This window comes from Apostichopus japonicus, chromosome 12 (assembly GCF_037975245.1).
Source record: "Apostichopus japonicus isolate 1M-3 chromosome 12, ASM3797524v1, whole genome shotgun sequence".
Taxonomy (NCBI): Eukaryota; Metazoa; Echinodermata; class Holothuroidea; order Aspidochirotida; family Stichopodidae; genus Apostichopus; species Apostichopus japonicus.
In genome coordinates this window covers 27604872-27632780 of record NC_092572.1, presented here as the reverse complement: position 1 = coordinate 27632780, position 27909 = coordinate 27604872, and the positions used below count along the sequence as shown (strand labels likewise).

The 27909-nt window shown below is 36.4% G+C and overlaps 2 protein-coding genes across 2 annotated transcripts in view; one reads left to right on the top strand and one right to left on the bottom strand.

The window, feature by feature from the left end:
* LOC139977175 (uncharacterized) overlaps positions 1-9010 on the top strand; it is a 49252-nt gene extending 40242 nt beyond the window's left edge. The window contains exons 19-21 of the mRNA XM_071986406.1: positions 1022-1259; positions 1747-1973; positions 5197-9010. Coding sequence (XP_071842507.1) covers positions 1022-1255 — 234 coding nt within the window. The 3' untranslated portion in view covers positions 1256-1259; positions 1747-1973; positions 5197-9010. The remainder of the gene's footprint in view (positions 1-1021; positions 1260-1746; positions 1974-5196) is intronic.
* Positions 5692-27909, bottom strand: part of LOC139977195 (orexin receptor type 2-like) — a 38467-nt gene continuing 16249 nt past the window's right edge. Inside the window, exons 2-8 of the mRNA XM_071986438.1 lie at positions 21849-22328; positions 20874-21032; positions 20067-20144; positions 18518-18619; positions 17392-17624; positions 15791-15924; positions 5692-12633 (exon numbers count right to left, since the gene is read on the bottom strand). Coding sequence (XP_071842539.1) covers positions 12434-12633; positions 15791-15924; positions 17392-17624; positions 18518-18619; positions 20067-20144; positions 20874-21032; positions 21849-22232 — 1290 coding nt within the window. The 5' untranslated portion in view covers positions 22233-22328 and the 3' untranslated portion in view covers positions 5692-12433. The remainder of the gene's footprint in view (positions 12634-15790; positions 15925-17391; positions 17625-18517; positions 18620-20066; positions 20145-20873; positions 21033-21848; positions 22329-27909) is intronic.

The window sequence follows — 27909 nt, the reverse complement described above, 5'->3', positions numbered from 1 at the left end:
TGGTCCAGTACAGTACCTGTGAACTGTCTATTGTAAATATGTGATTTACTGACTTGTTTTGAAGTGCACTAGCCACCAGCCCTCCTCCCCCCTCCCCAACAGTTGCTAATAATGCAGTTAGAGAGTGCTAAATGATGAAGAGTGGTCTGTTTAAACTTGTTCTTTTAATCAATTTCTTACTATTTTTTCTTACATATTTATTAACAACTAAAATTGCTAATGTTTTGGTGAACATAGCTGTTGGATTAATGTTCTTATCCTTGTTTCCCTAAGTAATATAACTTTTAGTCCAACAGCAATAAAAATATTGAATCTAAGCAGCAAAAACAGGCAAAAGGCAACACTAAACAACACTGAACATTTTGTGTCCCTCCGTTACCATCGGAATTGTCCCTCCGTTACTGTACGAAATCAGCTGTAGATTTGACAATTGATGCCTGTTCATCTCATTTTTCCATGGTGTATGTGAAGCAATGTACCAGCCAACACCTGATATAAGTTACATGGTCAGTGCAACCTAAGAACAGTGGATTTGACATCTTCCAAAAAACGTGTGAAAACACGTGTTAATTTGGTGTCCCTCCGTTACCATGATGTTTATCATGCCATATTTTCCCTACAGTAACAGCCACAAGAATTAAGTTTATGGGTATGAAGCAAGTAACTACCTGTCTAGATAACCACAAAAGAGATTGCAACATACTCCCTCAAACTTATGCAAAGAGAGACAAAATGTGTATATATATATATATATATATATATATATATATATATATATATATATATATATATATATATATATATATATATATATATACTTAATATACAGAAGGTGTCAGCTATCGTATAATTTGTGAAAAATTATTGGAACATGATTGAGGTAACTTTTACTTCACTCTGTAATCAATGCATCAAAAATTATTAAATACTTTAGACAGTGGACCTGATAGAAAACTGATATAGTTTATGTATGTTCAACTCAGATAACACTCAATATACATTAACTCTGATCATATTACAGGATCTCTCAGAGGAAATTAAAAATGAATGGAAAGCTGTAGGTAGAAATCTTGGACTAGATGACTCAAAGCTTTATAACCTTGAGAGAGATTATACCAACCAGGGACACAAGGAAACTGTTTATCAGATGTTGTTGACTTGGAAACAGAGAAATGGAAGTCAAGCCACATTCAGAGTACTGGGAGAGGCTTTAATAGCAGCTGGCCGCAGAGACCTGCAAGAGAAGCTGTATTAGCAAGGTAAGTATATAATTTAATAATATAAATACCTCAAAGGAACTTAGAAATTAATTATATATCTGCTTCATGCATTATCACTTTCTATTAAAGATATCACATATTCAGTAAATTTGATTTCCTCCTGCAAAATTAAATCTTCAAATAAACTGTAGAATCTCACTTTCACAAATTTCCCATGAAATGAGGGGACAGATGGAATCAAATCAAATCAAATCTTATCATACATCTGTTCACTGTAAACTTACAAAGCTGCTGCCTATGTAAGACACCTATTATCATCCTGAACAAAAAAATAAGATTCATTGTTGTGACTATCTTGTATTTTTCATGTCTGTGTAGGATATACTTTTTTTGTTTAACTTTCAGTGCCGAAAAAGCTTCTTTTTATGGGTGTTTATGGGTGTTAAGAATTTTTTGGGCCATCTGCATATAGAACCTATTTGAGCATCAAATTTCATTTTACTAAACTCTTTTTCTTCCTTTTTAGCCACTTTCCAAAATGATAACTGATGATTGTTTAGATCCAGGCAAGTGCTTTGCCAACTGACAGAGGTAGAAATCTTCAGCCAAACTGTTCTGTTTGTCAGAAGATTCTCCAGTTTTCCTCTTTTCTTGGAGGAACGAATGTGACAGTGACTGTCAGTGAGGCAACTTGTAGTGTTCTTTTCAACACATTGACAGATTCTTGTGGAATGGAAAATATGTTATGTAGAAGTAAGTATATTTTAAACATTGTAACTGTACATAATAACTAATATATGAAGCTATATATGAGCTGATCATGGCTCCCTGCAATTGATATGAACATAAAATTATATTTGAATGAACTATATCAAGAAACAAGCAAAACTCAGAATTGTCTTAAAGCAATTAAATTAGTTTATAGTTGCAGATTTTCTTTATTCCTACTTGGATTTTTGTTAATTTCAGCTTTTAAACTAATATTAATAACACACATCAATTTAGAATGTGAGACTTGCATTTATAATCAACTACCATCTTAGCCAATGCTATTAGTGCTGCTTAACGGTTCTAATGTTAACAGAATATCCTTTCATAGTTGACAGTATGAACATCAGCATCTCGTATGGTATGTTATCTATTCATAGATTTGTCAGATATCCAGAACTATTATATTACACTAATTTACTTAAGTGAATTCCTTGCATGATATAATGAATGTGGTAATGTAACTTTGGTTACATGTAAACAGCTGTCATAATATATGCAGTACTATTTACTGCACTTCATGAAAACATTGTGCAGTAATTGAGTCACTAGTAATATCCGAGACCAAAAATATAAAAAAGAAGTATCATATGAAATGTATTTTTATGTATGTTTTACAGATACTGTTTTTGGCTCCTTGCTGAAATCAAGAACCTTTGTAGTCAGGTCGGCCTGTGTGTGTATGCGTGAGTGTGTATGTGTGTGACACTTAAGTTTGTATGCATGATAACTTCACTAGGGAATGATTGATGAATGCCTTACTTGATGGGTGAGTGGTCCACAGTGCTCATATCATGAATATTAATGAGGTCATAGGATGAAACGGCAAAATCTTCAAATTGTAATAACTTGACAATCATTAGTCTCAGTTTCTTCAAACATGAGTGTGTTATTGGTAGGTTGCCTACAAATGGCAATGTGGGTTCCAATATGATAACTGTATTTTTGAGGAAGTGTGGCTTTAAAATATTACGGTTACAAGTGTGTATGATTAATAACTTCACAAGGCAATTATTGACCATTACAATTTTTAGTGAATAGGTGAACCTAATTGTTTTTTGTGCTCATGACATGACTAATGATGAGTATCGGATGAGGGATTATTTATCAAATTGCAGTTACTTATGTAGAAATCATATGTTTGATCTTCAAAATTGGTTCAGTGATATTTGTAGATGGCAGACACATGCTGATGTGTGCTAATACAATGCATGGTTCATTCATATTTATAAAGAGCCCTGGCTAGCATTATTTTGGTAACAACAATTTGTACACATAACTTCAGGAGATGCTTCATTATTACATACTTGGAGTGTTCCCTGTTAATCAATGAGCAGCAGCAAGGAACCATGGAATGTTTTCATTCTGGTTCTATATATGCACTCAACCAAGTAAATGAAGCCTGCTGTGTTTTTATATATATTTCTGTAATTCCCAACATGTATATTGACACCCCCCCCCCACACCTAGTGACTCGTTACTGAGAATGATACAGTAGCTCATTAAGACACTGAACTGGTACCAATCAATTTCTGTACTAAGAAAATAAGACAACATGACAGAAATGCAATACATAGAACTAAAAGGAACTATGAAAGCAATATTTCAAGTTAATATACTCTAGTTGATATACGAATTTTCTGCATCCTTAGATTTATACAACATTCTTGTAGCTCTTTGTATAGCCAGAATTTGACATTTGGAAGGTATTTTTGTGTAAATACAGGCTGCTTACAGCTGAGTTTATGACGATGAAATTGAAATTTAGCTAGAAACTTCCTCTTTTCCCTGTTATACAATATTTAACTCCCTTTTTCTACGAGAAAAAATATCGTTTCTATCTAAAAATGGAGACATTCAGAAAATATATCAGATTTCAAAAGATAAATCTTTAAGAAGATTTTAACAAGGAGAGCTTTTGAAGAATATTTGACATCGCAGTGGTACCGCCACTCAAGGGAAGAATCAAGGGTTCAGCCAGTCAAAGTAGGTTACAATCAGTCAAGTGAATTAATCAGCCATATCTTGATTGAGGGACAAGACATTAAAATGATTTTTTGCAATTAACCAAATATGTAACAGTGGAGCATTTTTTTATTTTCATATAGGTTTTACATTGTTCTTGACCTCAATATCCATTTAAAATGTGGGAATAAGTTTATAATTTCGTTGTCTCTTGGACTTATTTTGCAACCTTTTTTATTTACTCTGTATTAAGTTAGCAGTCTGGATTTGATTGGTGTTTTGATACCAGTTAGTATATCTGAAATCATTCTCAAGTCAGATAGTCAGAAATAGCAAGTAAACAGTAAAAATAGATTGATTGGGTGTGTAGGAATGTGATCCAGGTTGGCCTTCTGGTAGGTTAAACGTTTGTGGAAAAGTGATATCATTATGGAAATATAGATAAACTGGAATAAGGGTAGGCAAAACAGACAGTAACTTTTGACAGATAAATAACCAAAATTTGGAAAGTAAACAGGAGACCATGGCATTAAAAGCTTGAGCAGATTGGGTACCCAGATCTGGCACCACACTCCCCAGGGAACAGCCTTCCAAACTACAGCCCACCAGGTAACTGCAGTCTTCCACAAAGGGGTTAAACTCAAACACACTCCAGCCACCGAGGGACCCTAAACTAGTGGACCTCCCTCGATTTTATTGAGCATCTTCTTTATATCAGACAGTCTGCAATGACAAAATAAATATATAATTATAAAGTTAAGAAGCAGGATATATAAACAGAATTGGTAATCTGTATCTACATGACATATAGGTCATTTGCTGAACTAACATCCTTTTCCAGGGCAGTTCGATAATTAAGTTGGAAATCCATCATTGGAATGATAGTGTCATACTTTCTATTCTTTCTTCAAATTTCAAATGCAATGTTGATATGGTTCAATATAATTGAATTTGGTTGCAATAGCTGTACTACATAACCAACCTCAGATAAAAAGGATCGTTTTCTCTGCAGTGAAGTTATGATGATGGACCAACCGTGATCATTGTTATTATAAATTTGTAGTTTAATCTTACAAATTAAATGTGCTTATATTAATTTATGTTGCACAAAGTAATAGATGTTTAATTCAACATAGAATTGAATAATCATTAAATGAAAACTTACACCAAACTGACAAACTGTGGAATTAATCGATTTGAAATGAATGATTTTTTTTAAAAGCTGGTTTCTTCTTTTTCATAGACAGCTCTTAATTCGATACAATCAGGAGAGCAACATGCCAACTTGAAGGCCAAACCATCCAACAGACCTATAATTTCTAAAGTTTTGTTCCAAGGATGATTGTTAAGGGATTGAGACAATTATGACATCAGAATTGTAAGTCATGGACTCGATGGTCTATCACAGTACTGAAAATTAACTGAGTATCCACAATTGTTGTAACTTTGAGGTCAATAGACAAAGTGTGTATATACGGTTCACTTAACGCTATCTTTATACAAGCTATGAAAAAGAAGAAAAATATTGCAGCAAAGGTACAGACTTTGAATCGAAAGGAAAAGACTTCAAGTGGCCACCTTGTCACCAATTCATTTATGCCTGAGAATTAATCCAAGGGGCACAATGTGAACTGACTGGGCTGGGGGCACCAAATTTGATGCAACATCTGTGGCAATAGAGTATTTCTACTTTGAAGGAACCAGCTTCTGCCATTTTGACCAAAGGCTATTGTCAGGAAAACGCATCTACATTAAGCTGCTATCTGAATAGGGGATAAAGCGATGATAGTATGACCACAGTGCAACTCCCCAGGCTCTCATCTGAAGGAATTATCAGGAAGATTGACATCAGACTGGTCTAAAGACCTACTCTACCTGCAAGCTGCAAGTATGAAAAATGTTATCTATGTTGTAGAAACTGGTAGCGATTAAGTTACAATCTGAATAGGGGATAAAGCGATGTTAGTATGACCACAGGGTAACCCCCCAGGCTCTCATCTGAAGGAGATATCATGAAATTTGACATCAGACCAGTCTGAAGACCTACTCTACCTGCAAGCTGCAAGTATTACAAATGTAATGTATGTTATAGAAACTGGTAGAGATCACTGACTTCATTTACATCACCAGAAAATCACCAGCATTTGTAGCAAATATATACTGCCATACTACTGAATGTACAACAAAGTATATGCTACAGTTACAATGACTTAATAGGGGAGAAAAAGTTGGAGGACTTTAATACAGTATAATTACCACAATAGCAATCAGTTCAGCAAAGAATGTAATGAAGGCGCGTTGGTTATACGACAAGAAGACTGGGAATTTGGTTTTTGTCATATACACAATGCGATAAACTAGGAGTTTTATAACGCATCATTTGTCCATGATAGAATTGCTCAGTTAAATCGGGTAATAGTTTATTGAAATATGTATTTTATTCAATGTTTCAATTTGCCAGTGTTGCCTCTTAAATACTATCAGAGAGTTTTCCCATTCCAGTTTATGTAATGTACGTAGCTCACAGTTGTCAGTATCATATAAACAAGTATGTGCAAGTGGTAATTGCAAGTTGGTAATGTGCTGCCCTCCTTTGCATAGTAAGTCTGATGAGAGAAAAGAACATTCAGAGTTCATGTTACCTGTTGTGTACTATATTAATGTTATCGTTGGTAACATGTTGTAAAGTAAAATTCAGTAGAACCATGAATTATCTAACATTTCACAGAATGCACTTCAAAGAACATTGCAAAGACCATTGATGGTTAGAGGATGTGTTCATTATCACTGTGAAACATATTTTAATACCTATGGTGTATAATATGGATTTTCCTTACACAGTTTCAATTTGCAAGCACATTCTAAAGTTAAATTCCATACCCCATATGAGGAACCCTCAGAATGGGTTCCAAACATTGTCTGTTGCTTATTTAGCATCATCAATGAAGCTTGTGTCATAACAATCGTGTCTTTCTTTCCGTCAATATCTGTTCTCATGTTATTTGCTGGAAATCCGTTTGCTCAATCCTAAAGAAGGTTCTCCAAGTTTTTGCACTCGTTAATGGCCTCATTAATCTATAAAAGATAAATGTAGGGTCATTGGTGTCCAAGGGTTTTAGTCTCTTCCAGGTTGACATTTCTGGCAATGGCTGATTGGAAAGGGCCACCAATGTACCATCTCTCCAAAAGCTTGTTCACATTGCTAGCAAACACGTTAGTAGAAGGCGCAAAAAAAGTACATAGTTCGTCGCAGGTAACCTTGAGTATGACGTTATGTAAAAACAAAGTTGATTAAGATACTACATGCCATTGGTTCGCTCAACCAGATCTTTCTTCCCGAGCTCCTTTTAACACCACTCAATGGTTATCACAGTTTTTATCATAATGATATACTCTGCCAATCACAATTGTTGGAAATGTTTTTTCCTGCTGGATTATATGGTCAAGGTTTATTTCAGTGTATGGTAATATTGTATATTTATATGGTTGAAGTCTACTTGGATGTGTTACTCAATTGATAACTGTTTGGAGTTTACAACAAAAGCAATATTTAAGATGTAGTCTTCCAGTCACAATAGGTCTCGTATGATGGAGCGTTTGCCTTGTTTCAGTAATGAATGGGAAATGGGGCCAAAGGTCATTTCAGTTCAAAGCAGAGTTGTGTTTTTCTTCTAATGGTATGAATACGAAAGTTACTTACATATTTTGAAAATGGACATAAGTAGGACAATCAGCGATGTGTTAAGTTGGCTTATTCCTTGCTACACATTCAGCAACATTGAATGCTGTATTTCATTGTGTAGTAACTATGAACTATAATAGAAGGTGAAAGTAACTTTGCAAAAGTCAACTTAACTGCATTGCGATATCGCTGATGATATAGTAGAAATCAATGGTTCCTTGATGTCAATAAAACAGCACAATCTGGCGTGGTCTTGTAGGCATGCTATCTCTTGTCATGAACCTTTAGATATCAGATAAAAGATGTGTCTAATTGCCCCATCTAAGTCACTGAACTGCATGTTAGACATTACTGTGTAACGAGGTTTGCTAAGCTTTTCTAAATATTTCCCGAGAGTTTTATCTTGATAACAGCAATGCTACTTTCTGATTAAAATCTTGGCTGTAAGTTATGTAACTTTATAACTTTATATTTGCCCATGTAATCAGGTTAACAAATAAACAAATGGAATAGAGAGAAAAGCCTGTGAAATCATGTACAGTGGTTTGAGAACTACTTGTGGGTAAACCCACCCTAGTAAGAGCTCTCTTGCATATTATGAGGTTATAGGTCATTCAAGGTCAATGTAACTCAAGGCTTGAGTCCATTATGTAGTAAAGCGTGAATTAACTTCGTACATTGTATGTTGATCCACCTTAGTATGTGAAAACTCGTGCATTTTCTGGTAAAACCTCATTTGACACACATAGAAGTGAAAGTGTGAAATATCGTGTACATTGTTACATATTTAGTATATAGATCCACCTTAATGAATAAGAGGACTTTATTGCTTTGTGGATATGAATGGTCATTTTCAGTCGTCAGAGTTCAGTCTGAAAACCCTGCAAAGTTAATAACAACAGACGGTATCACTTGAATGACCATACGTATGACGGTACGTTGTAGATCCACCGTCTTGAGTTGTGTTTTTGAATTGCTGATCAATGATCATTTCAGTCAGCAGAGTTCAACAAGTGAAAGTCTTTTAATTAATAACTGATATCGTAAGGTATCCATGTCTACCATACGCTATATGTAGCGCCAATTTTAAGTACAATAAATCCCGAAGTGAAGGTGATATGTTGTCTTTAAATCCATCATCAACTCTACAAGATAGTTTCGATGTTTATTCTTAATTGTTTAAACCTCGTATGCATTACAGCCGTAATGGTTCAGTACAAGAACGGTTATCGTTTTTGCTTTTTGTTGGTTTGTTTGTGAGACATTTGATCTGAGAATGAAGATGACATTCTCACAAACGTTGGGATAGCTCCAAAGGTAAAAGTTGGATGAACGTCAATGCTTGAGATGTAATTTCACAAGAGCCTTAAGTGGAAAATACAACCTCCTGCAGATCGTGTTTGAATAAAATATAACTTAAAGAAATACAAACTCGGTTTTACTTTTTTGTTGCGTACTTAAGATTTATTGTATAATACAGTATTTGCCCCTCCCTTACAAACAATACTTAGTCTCATTTTGAGCAACAAGGACGGTGGTGGTGGGGGGGTGGGGGTGTATGTATCATTCAATTATAGAAGTACCAAAGGTGGAAAAGATAGGGGTGTGGTCAATGTTTGACCGTCTTCTTGCTTCAACGTCCGTCATCCCCTCCATAGCTCTCATCACGCCATCCATACTGGTCCCCTCCCTTCCGTATTATCGTCCCCATCAAATACAGGTTATCATGACTAGGTATAAGCTGCCCAACAAAACCCAAAATGGTAATATAATGGAGGCTATCTGAACACATAATGTTTCGTTAAACATATGAGAACGCTGAACTGACCTCACTGGAAAACGTCACACAATTTGATTAACGGGATAATGTACTACAACTTTGAAATATTCATTTGAATACAAACAAAATGGGAACATGAATAGATACATTCCCATTCCTCTTACTTGTATTTTGTTATCTATTGGAATCAAAAGGGCCTACCACGTATCCGTGCAAAGAAACCCACTGAAGTTTTTCATAATTATGCATATCACAAACGCAATTACCATAAACAGTTTATTAACGTATATGATCCGGGGGATAAAGGAATTAAAGGGATTTGTTCATGTTTATGAGAACTACATACTTTAGGGAGTAACCAGTGTGTGACCGTAATGTGGTATCCACGAGGTCACTGGTTTGAAATTCATTCTAGCCCAAATTTGAAAATCATACTCTTTAATTTCTGTTTAAGATTTGATACGGTTACATCTTGTCACATCTATATATCTATTAAGTGGATGTCAATTTAAACTGTCAAATGTAGCATTCAGATTGTCATAAAATTGACGTAGAACAAACTGCACACGTCTAAAATCTGGCAGTATACCATACACGGCCAATGAATCACACAGGAGGCATACACTTCGACGTTTTGAACTAACCTGACGCATCTTAAAAATCTTGCCGCATTTTGTAATAATGTCACGTAGTTTATATAATACAGTTTCTACGACCTTTTGGCTAAAAAGTGACACAGGAAATCTTTAAAACCCAATATTGTGGACTAAATTTTGACGATCCTTACCATGAAGAACACTATTTTCGCAGGCGCCCTACAAGCGATGTAGGGCGCCTGCTCCCTTACTTTGATATGGATTTCAACATTACCGACCCGAATATAACTATCGCACAGCGTAACGTTATACACTTGTGGATTGAAGTTTTCCCCAATAAGATAACATTTAAAAATAAATAATTCCCTTTATACAAGTTTACACATTTTGAATTTGTAACATTAAAATAACTCTATTAATACTTCTTAAGGTATTTGGTTTTCTTAAAAGCAGCTATGTACAGAATGTACAATAATCTATATACAAATAGCAGTTTTAATAAATATACTTCTTTCATTATATGGAAATCTCTCTTGATGCTATTAACCGCGAATCTGTTTTCCTGCCATCAAAACGCGAATCGATGTTGATGATATCAAACAACTCGATCATATGTTGATGATATCAAACTCGATTATATGTTGATGATATCAAACTCCATTCTATGTTGATGCTTTCAAATCCTCATCTGTGTCGATGTTATCAAACTCCAATATATATATTGTTGTTATTGTTCGTGAATCTCATTTTCTATCTAATGCGAGTCCTTGTTCATGCTATCATACGCGGATCTCTGTTGATGCTATCTAACGTAAACCTCTGTTGATGCTATCAAACGTAAACCTCCATTGTATCTTACAAGAACCTATGATGCTATTGAACACTAATATCGTAACACATCGTAACATTAATCTGTACCTATCCTATTGCACCAGGCGAATCTCTATGGTTCGAACAGTAAACGATAAAGCTTTGTTGATTCTATCGTTATTCGTTGATCCAATATTACGCTATTCTTTTTTAATCATACAGAGACGCGAATTTCCATTGATCTTAATGTACACAAATTTATGTTGAACCTTTCGCAATATTTCGTTGAAAACCAACTGTCAACAATGCCAGGTTCCACGGTTTCTGTTATATGAGTTAATGCATGTTGATTCCTATCTGGCAACGAGTAAACTGCTCAAGTTGCTCACATAGCGTGCCAGTAAATATTTACTGAAAAACAAATTTTAAGATCCGAATTTTCAAACCTAATTTAAATACTTGGCTCGACTGCACTCAATGCTTCATATACACTAGGAAAAGTACAACACTATAGAATATTTTTTTATATTGAAATTGTTTACCAACTATACAATAGTCCATGTACTAAATATTTGGTTAGTACCATTATTTGATAAGAGTCACATAAGTTGATCTGTTCAAAACAAAACGGAAAAGGATCTGTAACAAACACTACTGCTTGCACGGCAGAAGACGTATTAGAAACATACGCATTTGTTTATGTATTCTGATATGAAGTTCTCATTAGACTATTATAATAAATATTATATGCCAACCTAACGCATTACGAGTAGAACCCCTATTGCAAATATTACGTATGACGATTATTGTAAATGTAAGTGGGCCTGACGTTTCGATCCTAGCAGGATCTGCTCCCTCACCCCCCCCCCTTCCCTGTCACCTGCCTTCTCGTAGCTCTCTTCCAATTCTTCCTCTACATTTTTCTGTCTTTGTCCTTCTCTTTTTAAGAGATACTTTGTCCCTCTACAGTTTATCTCATATATATACCTCTCCTCTTCCCCCGGCCTCTTGGTTTCTTTCTTCTCTCCATCCCTAGTCTACTAATCCTCTTACATCTGTCTTTTTTGTGTTCACTCTGCTCATTAACCTGCCTGTATAATGTGCGTGTATTTGCCCATTCTGTTACCGTTACTTGTCATTCAGCCTCTGAATAAAAACTTGCTAAGATCGAAACGTCAGGCCCAATTACTTGTACGCATTTTCTTACACAGGCTCTTTAGTTGATAAGCAGTTTGATAACAGTTTTGTATTATTTTACGTTACGAAATTATCAGGTCACACATCCGGAGTCTATGAATGCTAAGTTCCTCAATGCCGCCCTTATTTCCTTTCGGAGGACACATTTAATCCTATAGTTTTGATTTTGTTTGGCCATTTTGTTTGGACATCTTGCTCGGATATTTGAACTACTGTACAGAATCATCTTCGACTGATTTGTCAGATCACATGGACATTACGATGTTGCCATGAAAGATATTACAGCAAACGAGATTTAAGATTCACCGGGCCATATACTCTAGTCTTGTCGTAGAATTTAGAACTGCACTTTTTGTGTTACCTTCCTTGTAATAAGAACATTCACTTGTATCACATGACCATTTTCATCCGCCTCCTAAGATTCTGGAAATCTGGATAAATTGGACATGCGCATACTCTCCGTGGATAGAGCGGCAGTGTTACTAGACGGGCGCGATTCCCGGCTTATCGTCCGCCTAGTCCGGCTGTTAAGTGTTGCTCTGGAATAGCCTCTTGTGCGTTGTTTGGCTTGTAGGAAAGGACAAAGGGCGGCCTGAAACTCTCGGCGGAACTTAGCTGTTGGAAACAAAATGGTAATATTAGGGTAGCAGGTAGATATTCCCTGTTCGATATATGCTTCGAATTAATATGTTTTAGATCAAGACCGCATTCATCTGCATTTTCAGGTTAAGGCCGTGAATACCAGATTTTGTACAGCGTAAACGAAGTGCTTTCGAGTTTCACTGGAATGCGCCCTAATTCCAATTTAAGACATTGTCTCAGATCTTCATGCAATGGATTTTGCATATTCATTTTAGTGTGGAATTCAACTGTGTCATCATTTCACCGGATGGGACAGTTTTGTTCTATACTGTACTGTCTTGTCCCGCTTCAGAGCTCTCGTACCAACGGTATGAGCAGTATGAATATCATGTGTCTATTAGGTAAAGGCTATGAACTGTTGTACTGTCAATACGAGTGCTCTGAAGCACGGTACGAAAGAACTGTTTAGAGAGGTATTATCATTAGGAAACTGTCACAACTGGTTGAATCATTATTCGACAGTTATGTGTATTCAACTATTATGAATATCCAATTATTGCTGCATACCCTCACATAGCGTATACGTTACATGAGAGACTAATTGTTTTAAGTATATTTACAGGTTTACAATACACACGTGACGACGAAGGCTAGAACGCTCCGTTTCTTACAGTGACGTAATGTACCAGCCATGGTGAGTCATGAGACGTGACGTCATACCGCGGCGTCACTTTATTCTTATGTTACTCCATATTATTTGTATTCTGTTAACAAGTAATGTCATAAAAGCATGGCTGCCACATTCATTATGTAACTAAGCGAACCACGAACTTTCGGGAAGTGTTAAATTTGTGACAGGTTACGTTATAATGTTCAACTCCAAAGTTCCCGCCTTTCTTAAAACAATTGAATAACTGATACTGATCGTTCGTAGCTTTTAGGATCGTACACATTGCAACTTGGTCCGTAGGGTATGTGAAATTAGGGAACATGTTCTTCATAAATCAGATTCTTATGTTGCTTTTAGATTGCTATTCACTGCATTATGTGTGTTAGAAGCCTATGCATATCAATTTGCTTTGTCGCATTTCACGTACAACAGTGTGCGCGTCCCCCGAACACACAATTCCCGTTCAATGGAAAACTGTACGGACATGAACTTTGGAGCGCTCGTCAGATGTCGTACATTACTGATATTATTTAATACATGGATTTTCTTGTACATCCAAATGTACACTACTAATTGGAGAGAAGAAATAATTTAACAATTAAAGTTGTACATAGGGACCTGGATGGATTTCCAGGTCATGTCTTTTGTACAGTGTGTCATGTAATAGTATGTCTGGCCTGCTACTTGAATCTCCAGGTCCCTCGGAGTGCGCGTCGACGGCTTCTTTGAACTTCTTGTTCACTTCTCAACTCTCGGGAAGGACTAGTGTTTTCTCACGCCAATTTCTAATGTATGATATTGTTTTTGCTCTCTGCATGTTACAAGGTTACATTCATGTCAAACTAGGTCAAGTTTACAATGACGCGTGAAGTAATATTATTATATCTTAGGAAATTTGTATCATGACGTATGCTAAGCAGCTGACGTTTTAGATAATAGCTCCTATTGGATAGTTTAGCATTAAGTTCTACACCTTGCACGCACACGTTAATTATTCATTAGTTTACCTTTCCTGCTGACCAATCACACCCTTCCTTGATGACGTAGTGCATATTTATTTGGTGAGCTTTGTGAAGCACTGCGATACCTTAACTGTGGAGAAGCAGGTAGTTGTTCCATTACAACTACATGGTAGAAGCAATGTGAACACGTGCGCAGGCCTAGAACCGCCCGGCTTCTCTGCGCTAGCCGAGGACTTGCATATCTGTCTGCGAAGCGATCACTTCGAAGCACCATTAATTTCAACTTAATATCACTATCAGTCTCAACATCGAAACTCATTTTATTAATTGCAAGTCATTCAAATAAAGAATCATCAGAGGAATCAAGACAGGTATTGTCATCTTCTTTTCTTACGGAAACTTCTCTATCTCTCTCTGATCTCAGCTGCCGAGGGCTCATTTTACTAAGTTCTGCTACGCTATAGCGTTTGACTATTTACCCAACGTGAATTCCTGACTGTGCTAGCCGCCACACAACAAGTGAACAATCGAGTTGAACTTTTGACCGCGTGTTGTTTAAACAAAACTGTCTGGATTGACATAATACATTGCTGAATGAATACGTCGTAGGGTAAACTAGTCAAAGATATCATTTTCTTTACATTTCTGACACTCCCACATAAAGACCTAACCTACCCATAGCAATAAAAACGCCCACAATTGAACAGTACATGTTTGTGTGTGTACGTATAGGTGTGCACGTGCTTGACATCAATATCGCGTACGTACATGTATACACACTCAACCGTACAAGCCCCGCCCATTCAACCAACCAAGATCAAAAATGAGGCAATAGATACAGCTGTGAAACTTCCATTGCGACTCTACCATTTACGGAAGCTTAAAAGTGCCATCAACATAAGAAAAGTTTGCCCCAATAAGTCAACATTTTTCAGTAAATTGTTTAGATAACAAGATAATATCTGTCAATTAAACATTATGCAGAAAATTGTTCAATTGCTCAGCTGGAATGAAGTGGTCAATTCAACATTTTGCAGAAATTTGTTTAATTGCTCAGTTGAAATGAAGTGAACAATTAAATATTTTGCAGAGGAAATGCTATATTGACGAGATCTGATAAGTTGTCAATTAAACAGTTTGCAGAAAATGTTCAATTGCTCAGTTAGAGCAATCCAACATTTTTCTGACTTTGGATAAGATATTATCTTGTTATCTAAAAATTTACTTGAAAATGTTGACTTTCTTATGTTGATGGCACTTTTAAGCTTCCGTATACATGGAAACAAATTGATATGGACTTGAACATATTTCAAGGAGAGGGGGCTGGGAGGACTGAAAGTTTTCCATCGACTAATGATGGAGATGAGGGAGCCCCCTCCCTTCCTCTTCTTGTACACGTCATAACTGCGCACATATTAACAATAACTCGAATGAATTCTGAAAGCTTGGAACTGAAAATTCTTGTACGGAATAGTAACTATGAAAAAACTATGTATTTTACCTACCTCCATACTTGAACTTCTATATTTGATACTTATATCAATAAATATTGACTCACCACTGAGGAAGTTATAGATGATAGGATTGGCGGCGCTATTTACATATATGAGAAAATGGGAGAGTATGAACAGGTACTTCATAACCCGGGTACGTTTGCCCTCACAGTCATGGTCTTCGTACTGAAGCACAAATCTGCGTCAAGAAGAAGATGCAGAAGACTATCAAAAAGAGGGGAAAACAAGACAGAAGACGCTACATGCGCATACAAAAACTCCACGTATTATAGTATAGGTCTACATGATAGACACTGTAGCTGACGTGTTTTCAAAGTAAAATTGTTAGCAGTTTTTCGAGGGCGATTTTTCTCAACACAGCCGGAGAGGAAGTAAATATACGTGCTGAAAGCAGGAAGGTGTCATCAGGTTTGTATTCCGAGGAGATATTCAGCAAATTCAACGCATGCGCGAAGTAAGGAAATACTCTCCCGGCATCGACTGTTTTGAGTCAAAACCTGTACAAGTATAAATCCACCTTGTTCTGGCAGAATCTGTTGAAGGTATCAGTGGCGTCACGTAGTCACGGGGAAATAAATATTATAATTGTTCTTTAAAGAGAACATTTGTTCCTTAGCAAGGTGAAGTAATCATATGCTATCCTATGATCCCAATTCCTCCACCGGGTCAACTGATCCCAGCACACCTTCCCACTTAAAGGATCAATCTTCCCACAGTTACGCATATTATTCTTAATTGATTGTGGTATCATATAAAAGGACTATTTGGACAAAAACTTTTCGACGATAAAATTAACCAAATCTACCTAGTTTCAAACTAAGATTGTAATTATTGATCCAACTAAGAAATTCCATTACATATTTTTTTTTTCCAAATCAAGAATAATGAGATTTGGGATTTCCATATCGGGCACCCCTGTGTAATAGATGGAGTGGTCTATATTACCCAGGATTCTTAGGGTGAGGCAGCAGTTTACCATGTTTACTAAAGAAGTTCGTTGTTAACTTCGGGTGTGTACTCAGTGAACACATGACACCTAACCAGTGTTATAGTTATAGGAGTGGGGGTTGAAGTTGATTAATCTATAGGAATGTGTATTTAGTGCGTGTTGTTGTAGTGCGTTGATTTGAGATTGAGTTCCAGTTCCTAAAGATTCATATAAGAATTAACAGAACACCAATTAATGCTATCTATCTCAATTTGACCTTGTCAAATTTGTAATGCAATTTGTTTTAACATATTATTAAACAAAAAATCCTTGTATTTTGGGGTTGACTTTTGTATTGCATCTGTGGAGTTGACCATTGTAAGTGATCTAGACTTTATAGCCATTTCCGTTGATGGGCTTCTGATTTTAAAGCAAATACTGACAATTTCTTTCTTCTGTACTTTGCTTTATAGAACTTACGAGAAGTATGAACATCCGGTTTCTATCATATATATATATAGGAACTGTTCATACTGCCGGTACGAGTGCTTTGAAGCATGATTTGGAAACACAGTATAGAGTGGTATTAACATTAGGAAGTTGTCTCAAGTGGCTGTTTAATAGGTTTGTTGCTAACTAAATTGATTAAATTAATGTTCTTACTACATATAAGTACATTGATTATAGTGTACACATAACGTACTCAATGTTACCTACCTAGTAAGATTCAGTGCGTGCATAAGGAAGTAACAGACGGCGAAAATGAGTACAAGTAATATTAACATCCGGGCTACTTTCCTCCTGGACTCTTTTTGGTTCTCTGTACTCGACTTTGTACTCTTTGTACTCTGACTTTTACTGTCAGAGTTGAACATTTTCGAGGAACGAATTGTCGATGGCTGTGAACGGGCTTCTTCGGTTGGTATGGCGGACCAGAGACGCATGCATACCTGTGTAAGAATGTTAAGAATAAAACATTTGTGTTGATCGAAGACGGGGCCCGAGGCTTAGTCCTCCTCCATTGAATATTCGTGTTTATTTATCAATATATATATATATTTACATATGTATAAATTATATACCCCAAATATATTTTGGTAAAAAATATGTAACACAATTGAACAATTTAACAGGCGCCATGCGCGCAAGAGTTACACTCGTAAGTTTTGGTTGTTAAAGTAAGAAGTGAGGAGTTTCCCACACTCGCGAAACGTGTTAAGCTTATACACTATGTACCTTGTTTGGGGCAAAATTATGTCGATAGCTAATTTACGTGCCCATGGAAAAAATATTAAGCAAAGACCGGGCATCGGACCCACACCGCAGATCTCACATGAAAGCCATAATTTAACGATCGCATTTCGAATTATGAAAAGAATGGTTATCGGACTATACTTTTTCATCGTAAAAATGCTATGCAATCTTTTAACGTCCCTTGATGATGCGAGTAATAACACTCTCACTAAGTCACTTGAATAATCCTGGTAAAAATAGCGATTGGTTTATAGAATTACGCCAAGGATTAGTACATAACGTTTTTTTCACAATCAGTACAACCCCCCCCCCCCCAAAAAAATGAATAAATCAATATTTATGTACGTTTCATTGATTAAAGTTCTTTTGTAAAGTTTCATCAATGCTTCACAGGATGACTAGCCACTCTTCAGGATCCATTCAGCCATTCGATCATCTACGTGCCATAAACACTATACTGTATGAGAATAACTGCTCTAAACGCAAAATAGTGCTCATACACTATGTGTAGAATAGGCCTCAACTTGTTTTTTTATTGTTTTCCTATTTTAAAAAGAAAGGGAAAGAGATCGTTTGCTCAAAAACTCACCATTGCATATGCAACAGCTATTACGCAGAGTGGTATGACGTACATGATGAATATTAAACAGATGTGGTAAACCTTCGACAGGGATTGTTCGAACCATAAGCTCTTGAATGTAGAAAACGAATGATGAGAGAAAGTGATGAGCCATTAGAAGTCGAGATCATGTTTACAAGTATTATTCATTATCAAGTCAGTTTGGTAAATATACAAGCAAACAGAAGCACATTTTTAAGGAAGCAAGGTTGTGATTACAGCATAGAAAATGAGGTTAATTGGGCAGGGTTATAATCGTAACGACTTATCTACCTTCTTTCTACGTATACAGAACTCCGGAATAGTTAGTTACCGAATGTCTCCCTCAATTTAACACCTCTGTCCGTTAAATGTGCACGTTGGCGGGGAGCCTAATTTTTATTCCTAGGACGGATAAGGGTTTCACGTTTTTCAGGAATTTACAAATTCGTTTGAAATCAGAGTTAGGGTTTAGAAAGTGGCTTAGGGATCCACTTCCTGAACATGAAGGATTGTCGTTCATAATCTGGGGTCAAAACTAGGAAAAAGAGATTCACAACATGTTTTTTTTTTGAGAAAGCGTCGCATGTTTGGAATCCAGGAATTTGATTGGCCGATGCCCTTATTCGTCCTAGGAAAAACAAATACGCTGGCGGGGAGAGTGTTCAAACTTTGTGACACAATATTGGTACTCAAAGAGGAGATAAGCACCAGAGTGTTTGACAATGCTTCACAAAATGTGTGAACTCTAAACTATTTCCTGAGTCATAGAGCATGCCACTTGGAACGTCCTATCTTTGCTTGAAAACGTTTATCTTTGCTGTACTGGGACCTCGGAATGTAATGAATTTGCATGTCAATGTTTCATATTGTTGGTAACATCAGCCAAAAGCTGTTAAACACTTAACAAACCAATAGTTTTTTCGTTTGATCGACTTACAGAATGTCAGAAAGTCATCATTATTGATGACAACCATGATAATCATACACGGTTGTCTAAAATGCTTTGAAAGATGATTATAAGTGAAATGAAATTGTTATTAAGCGTAGGTTATAAGTTCAGTTTGGTTTTTCTCTATTTATGCTATCGCTCTAAGGATTTCCATTGTACTTAAGGCTCGTTAATCAAAGTGATTAGACAAATGAGTTGATGACACTGCTCTGGACACTATGTTTGCTCTTTACCAAAACCATGTTCAAATCAAATAACATGTGTACAATACATCCACAAAATTTCAAAGAAATTATATTACAAGTGTTTTCCTCATTATTTGAAGATAAAATAAAATTTAGAATGCTTCGAAGAAATTTGAAAGAAGTACTTTCCATTGTCTTTCAAAGGCAAAGCGTCGACATCTCATTATTTTAAACGTCATTTCGACTTTCTACAATGGGGGTTTGGACATCTGAATCAAAGGTCATTGAATACTATAAACACGGACAAAAGGTTGAAATAATCATTGGATTTGGATAAATAAAGAAAGTGTCCAATTATTGTGAACATCTTTGGAGAAAACCAAAACGGTAAGGAATAACACACCTCCGAACAAGTTGAAAGCCAAGCAGGGTTTTTGAACAAGAAGCTGAAACTACTCTCCGTGTATTCATAGATTATAATCTGTAATAAACAGAGATAAATCGACATAGTTAAATAAAATATTCTATAACAACCCCGAGTAATAACAGTCGGACTGCGTTTATATGTCATAACTTAACACCGTATTACATCAATGTTAATCCGCCCAGTCGTACAAAACAATGCGAACTATGTACAAAGAAACTCAGCGAGATGACCTTGGTTCTGCCTGGTCTCATTTTGACTCACTTTTAGTGGCTCGCTAATAGTTCGTCACCTTTTTTTTATGCATGAAGAAAATTCAGTGAATGTAAAAAGTCCATGACTTGACTCAAGTGGAGAAAACTACCGGCAATGACCCTATTTGGAATAAATGGAACGCAATTCGAGAAATCTGTAGAGCAAATAGGTTGGAATATTTTAATTTAGCCGATTCACACAGAGATAACAGTAACTACTGTAAATCATGAAACTTCTTACCACAGTAAAAACTGGATTGTGCTGACAAATCTGATAAAATCAGTATAGCATGTACTATTAGGATTACAGTAAGAACTGAGGATATGTGTAATTCCAACATATCCCAACAACTGGATTTGTTGGAATTAAACATATATCCTCAGTTCTAACTGTAATGCTACTGATTCATAGCATGATTCAGTTTATATTCTTGGACAAAGCTTTAAGATTTACTGTAGTAACTGTGTTCTCTGTGTGTATCGGATGTTTAAATTGATGTAAGTCAAAGATATGTGATAGTCAAGTACTTACCAAAGGTGAAGGAATTAATAACGAAACAGACCAGATTAAGGCAATGATGCAAACTGTCCGTGAAGAGCGGATGTGAAACTTTAGAGGGCAGCAGATAGCCAGGTATCTGTCCGCTGCTATCGCTGCCAGTGTAAAGATGGAGACGGAAGTCGAGACATACTGACAACAAAATGAAGAAAACAGATATTTGCATATGCTAGATATTCAAAATGATGGTCACTTCCCAAATACTTCCCATGCATTATTCTGCCACACTCTCACACCCACGTGACAGCGGCGTGAGTAGGATTTCAAAGGTGGGTTGTGTGGGTGGTGATTGGGGAAGGTTGGTGGGCAGAATTGGATTCTAAATTAGGTAGGTGCAAAATGTTTTAATGGAAGAGGCAGATGAAAGACTTTAAAAAGGAGGGGTGGCCCTGTGTATGACAAAGAATCACATGTTTGGGGGGGGGTGGTTGCTTTCCCCACAAGTATTTCTTGACATTACAGGGATTTTTTATTTGGACTATAAAGACTATAAAGCTGTGCCAATAAATATGTGTAATATTTTTGTGGGGTTGAAAATGGGCTATGGAATTGTGGCAGTAGTCGAATTCCTCCCAGGCTGAATAAAAAAAAAACAGAGCCCCCAGCCTCCTTTGTGCACGCCACGTGGCAACTGCTAATTGTTTGCATCCTACTCATGTAGCATTCCACGATTATTCTCATACATGCATGGGAATAATCGTTGAAGGTAGGGACGATGATGAGCCGATAGTTTCGGAGATTTTCAGAATTATTGTGTCTGGGGGTATGTGAGTGCGTCTGCCAGATCTAAAGGAAAATGGGACAGTGTGTTTGTCACGCAGAGGAGAGAAGAGAAAAGACAAAGCAATACAATACATATAAGATACAATCCCGTATCTGCCCCTAACGACACCCATTCTGCATGCTGGAAATAACTGTGCTGGTTAATCCAAAATGAAAAATATTTACCTGAAAGTATGGGATCAATTTGCATCCGAGACTTCCGAAGTACCAAGAAGACAGAAAGTCATCCATTACTGTTGCTGGCATGCAAAGAGTAATCATGAGAATGTCCGAAATGGCCAAGTTGACGATATAATAGTTTGTAACCGTCTGCATATGTTCATTACGTAACACTGCAAAGCAAACCAACAAATTACCTCCAATTGCAACCAAAAATACCATGGCGAAAGTGTAAACTAACACCATTTCACCAATTCCCAAATGCACGAATTTTTCGCGGAACTCCTCACTGTGTATAACGACCTGAAGGTTATAGTTGTAGTCCGCGCTAGTATCGTTATAGTCGATACGGTCGGCTAGGTACGAAACCATTTCATTGGTGCAATTCATGATCTCGATTTACAAGGCGAATTATGAAGAATTTAGGATGTTCATCTAAGCACAGATATCACCAAACTATTTGCTTTAGCAAAATCACCTCTCCATCTAAAGAGAAAAGAGAAAAACAGTAAAGGTTATCATGATAACGCAATAATACCGTAGTCTCACGTAATGGGTATTTATCAATTTGGTGAAAACAGCTTTTCATGTCGATTTTGGTGGATGTTTAATGCTGAATGACACACCATGCATATATTTGATAGGCCTATTGCAGTCTCACTTGCGATTAAATGCTTTGTAGAAACATAGAGCTATAATCACTTCCAAGTGATAGCGAAAATGTCGGGAATCTAGAAGGGCGAAGAGTTGATCGACTGCTTGAGTTTGTCTTGACTAGATATATAGATATTCTGTGTGAGGGAGGGAGGAGGGGAGGGGCGCAGCCCATGGATGGAACCGAAGGGATCCAACACCCGTCTGCACCTATTGGCAGAGAGAATCAAATTAATATATAATAATAATAATCATGATCATCATCATCATGATCATCATGATCATGATCATAAATTCATAATCATGATAATAACAATAATAACAATACTAATAATAGTAATAATAATGAGAATAATAATCAGGCAGTTGTTTTTGACGACGCTTAAGTGACCACGAATATGGGATTAGGGACTACAACTTTCACGTCGGGTGGTTTCCAAGTCAACGTTTTATTTGGAATCTTTGCAATTTAGAGAACCATTTCACATGCGAAATTCGTAGATTGCTCTTGAGAAGAAAAACCCACCTTACTATGACCCGGCCGAGGATCGAATCCTGAACCTCCCGATTGCTAAGCCTTTCTCCATTCGGCTACAGCACCGGTATATATGTAACATGTATATGTGCTGTACAAACTATAGTCAGTCAAACATGCTATCAATGCTACTTCATTGTATTCTTCAGGATATATAACTCCGTTACATTAAAACACCGTCCATATTACTAAATTACTATTACAGGGATTACCCCTCCTCTTAGACATCTGCTCTGGACGGCTAAAGGAGATATAAACCCTCAGTACCCTTTTCTGCTTAGAGCATGGTGTTCGCAGTACGCTTTTTGCGACAGAAGCAACACCAATGCTTGACAAATTTCTTTCAACCCTAAAAATCGATTTTATTGTCACACATGGCCTTCGCCATTTTTTCGTGACGTAGGCGAGCCACATATCGCTTTTCAAGAGGAAAAAAGCGTTGCAAATTCTAACAATAATTAATATTACACAAGCAAAAAGAAAGAAATATGTTTTTCGTGTGTAAATGTGTTTTCTAAATATCGAGGATTTACGACGGCTGTTATTTCACGACATTGAAACCTATCTACCATATCCTACACGCGCCGTTCAAGATAACTAATCTAATATTTATTCAACCATTTCTTCCGGAACACTGGATTTTTGTTTTAAAGGGAGACGGATGCATGTGGACTTGACTGCTATCAATTCGAGCCTGAATATACGGTGGAGGAACTTAGACAACGAGATCCAGAGCTTGCTAAACAAATCTCAAACGTGGCCGACATTGGCAATCATCTGATGCTAGTACTGACCATACTAGTGTAACAGTTCTGCGACGGTGGCAAGCCTGATACTTGTGTGCCTTTTAAAGGTCCTCTTTTCTCTGGGAACCTTTTCCCCGTCAGGAGTAACATGATTTTGTTTTCCATTCCAATCACCTTCCTCGCCTGTTTATACAACCAAATGCTTGGCACTCAGGCATGTTGCATCAACTTCCGAACAATCTCCGACAGCAAGTATACAATTCATACGCAGAAGGGGAAATTGTTTAACTTACGATGTGGCTCGCTGACGTCGCTAATGTGAGGCGCCCTCGTTATTGAAATGAACATAATGGACGCCAACACAGTAGGTGTAAAAAATAATTTAAAAATTCTGGGAAAGGGGATTTTAACTAGTTATTTTACAGAGGGTGTAAGAATATTGGTCTCTACTTGAGGTCACTGCAAGACCACAGGGCTTAGTTCTTCTAACATCTTACCAAATCCTCTCACGTAGAAAAAAAAAGAAGAAGATAGTTTCGCCTCTGTTTCGCGGGTCATGATTTGTTTAAGAATAGAATTGTAAACTAACTTAATTTCTATAATTTACGTCGTTTTTAGTTATAAAACAGATAATGTTCTAGTTTGATCAATCCCGAAATATCCTCTTTAGGCCACTGTCGGTGATAGGTTTGAATAAAATATCCATAAGACAAACCCATCTCTAAGCTTCCTGATCATCCATTTAACAGTGAAAGTTGCATTACTAGATATGCTTTTCGTGTTTGTACAGTATAATACCCATCGCCTGTATTGGTTGTAGCACACGATGTGGCATCAAATGACAACAAATTGTATAAATAATTGAAGAACGCACTTTCACGAATTGTCTGATAGACGCAAAACAAAATTGTACAGAAGTGACACCTTGCACGTGATAATAAATGTCGATACGACTGATAGGTAAGAACCGCGTGACCTGACACTGTCTGAGATGAAAATTGGTAATTTGATGCTAACAGTGGTCGATAAAAATCAGAACAGGGCAAAACTTCATGTTTTACCAGTTTGACCGTGCGGACGTGCCGTTTCGTCTGAATCTCTCATCTTTATACTCGATGACAGACAGATGAGGCAAAAATGAGTTAATATTCGAGATAATCACTTCAGCAACAGTGAAAATTAAATGGGTCATGATTGCCATTTAATGGAAGATATTGTTCCAAATGGAATTAATGTTGTAACACGAGAATGAACAAATTGACAATGGTGGAGGGAGGGGGGCACAAAACTAATGAGAAAAGGCTGTGATGAACAAAGTAGGAGTATATAAACATGATAGGAAGTGAAAAGGCTGCAATGAACCTAGTAAGAATATATATATACATGATAGGAGGCGATGAGGTTGTAATGTACATAGAAAGAGTATAAAGGCATGGAAGGAAACGACAAGGCTACAATGTACATAGTAAGAGTTTTAACATGATAGGAGGCGATGAGGTTGTAATGTGCATAGTAAGAGTATATATACATAATAGGAGGCGATGAGGTTGTAATGTACATGGTAAGAGTATATATATATACATGATAGGAATGGACAAGGCTGTCATGTACATAGTAAGAGTATACAGACATGATAGGAAGCTACAAGGCTGTAATGTACCTAGTAAGAGTATATATTTTTATGAATTAGTAATACTGCCTCTTTGATGTTACCGAAACACTCCATCGAGACACCTTACAGGCCCATTATATATTTATCTAGGTCAAGGAATCAGTTTTCCCACGAGAACTTTAACTATCTTATTGAATCTTGTCACAGGGCCTTTTCCCAACATAGATTCGATGTGTCTGTAGAACATTCGAGAAGGTTCTTCTCACGTGGTATGGAAGTTTCCATAGGAAAGGGGTGGACTTCCAAACTCCCAACCAATCAGGGCAGATCAGTGCTTCCTAGACTAATTTTTATATCGTTAAGTTAATGCAGGATGAGCTTGGCTGCCTTCTGATTGTGCGCAGTGGGATTTTCGTTGGAGTAAGGTTTAAAAGGCGGCATGTTCCCGCAAGTTTTTTACTTCGTCACCATTTCATCACCCCTTCGAATTGCGTAATTGACGGAGTCAAATCATTGTTATTTTATTTAATTAGAGAAGAGAATTGACAGAGAAAGGAATTATAACGAATCACCAAATCAAATCCTATCTTGTCAAGTTGCTTTTCTGTGAACTCATTGTTTTCCTCTATCTTCCGTTCGAGACGTCTCCTGAAGAAGCATAAATACGGCATAAAGATAACCCCAGTACCTTTCTATGGCGAGTCCCGATACAATATTACCTGTCGGAGGAGCCGGGCTCGTCGCAATATTACAATATACATGATAGGAGGCGATGAGGTTGTAACGTGCATAGTAAGAGTATGTAGATATGATAGGAAGCGACAAGGCTGTAATGTACATATTAAGAGTATATAAACATATATATATATATATATATATATATATACATATATATATATATATATATATATATATATATATATATATATATATATATATATATATATATATATATATATATATATATATATATATATATATGATAGGAAGGGACAAGGCTGCCATGTACATAGTAAGAGTATATAGATATGATAGGAAGCGACAAGGCTGTAATGTACATATTAAGAGTATATAAACATGATAGCAGGCGACGAGGTTGTAACGTGCATAATAAGAGTATATATATATATATATATATATATATATATATATATATATATATATATATATATATATATATATATATATATATATATATTATATATATATATATATATATATATATATATATATATATATATATATATATATATTTATATATATATATATATATATATATATATATATATATATTTTTATATATATATATATATATATTTATATATATATATATATATATATATATATATATATATATATATATAGACAAGATAGGAGGGGGCAAGGCTGTTATGTACAAAGTAAGAGTATATAAACATGATAGGAGGCTATGAGGTTGTAATGTACATAGTTAGTGTATATAGAAATGATAGGAAGCGACTAGGCTGTAATGTACATAGTAGGAGTATATAGATATGATAGGAATCGAACTCACTGTAATGTACATAGTAAGAGTATCTAAACATGATAGGAAGCGACAAGGATTTAATCTACATAATAAGAGTATGTAGACATGATAGGAGGCGACAAAGCTGTATATTTCATGTTAGGAGTATAAAGACATGGTAGAATTATTGAGTTTCTTGTGTGGCTCCGTTTAGTTGTCTATCTGGCATCTTTAACGCCGTACCAGTTCTTGCCTTTTGTAACAATGCAAACGTTATAGGGAATTATCAACTAAAATATAGCCTACGTCGTTTATATGTTTAGTTTAGTCGGTATTCCAAACAACACACAACATCATAATGACTAAATGTGTCATGGGATGTATACCAGAGGTAACTCATGGAACAATTCAATATTTAAGTGCATTAAGAGATCTCTGTAAACACGGTATACACACACCGTACACGCCGTGACAAACTAACACTAATTGGTTATGGCGAGTCTTACATAAATGAAGATTCGAGTTACTTGAACAACGATCATGCTTTTGGTTACCATCGTGTGCATAGATGTGGCAGAAGCTGGCGATGCATGGTTCTGGGGAACATTCGCTCTCCCTACTCCCAGAACGTTGTGAAAAGCATTAAAGGGTGTGAAGACTCGCGAACAAACAAGCGTCTCATGCCGGTCATCTTACCTAGTTTCGACTGGGGTGTAACAGAAATGTTAGACACCACCATCGATACCAGAAAATACACACACAGCTTGCTAACGTCGGTAATTAGACACTAGTGTACATTCACTACGGTCAATACCTACAACACAGTGTACATAGCAGCGATGGACATCTCAGCAGGGAGTTGTTATGGAACTCCCTGATCTCAGGTCCAGATAAAAGATAACAAGGTATCACGTTTCATTACTGTCTTCATTTTGTAGCAATAAGAAAAAAACTTCACTTGCAAGCAACGGAGAACTAACTTTTTCACAGGGCGGCACGCGGTTTGGGGCGAGTCTTCAATGCCTTTAAGAAAA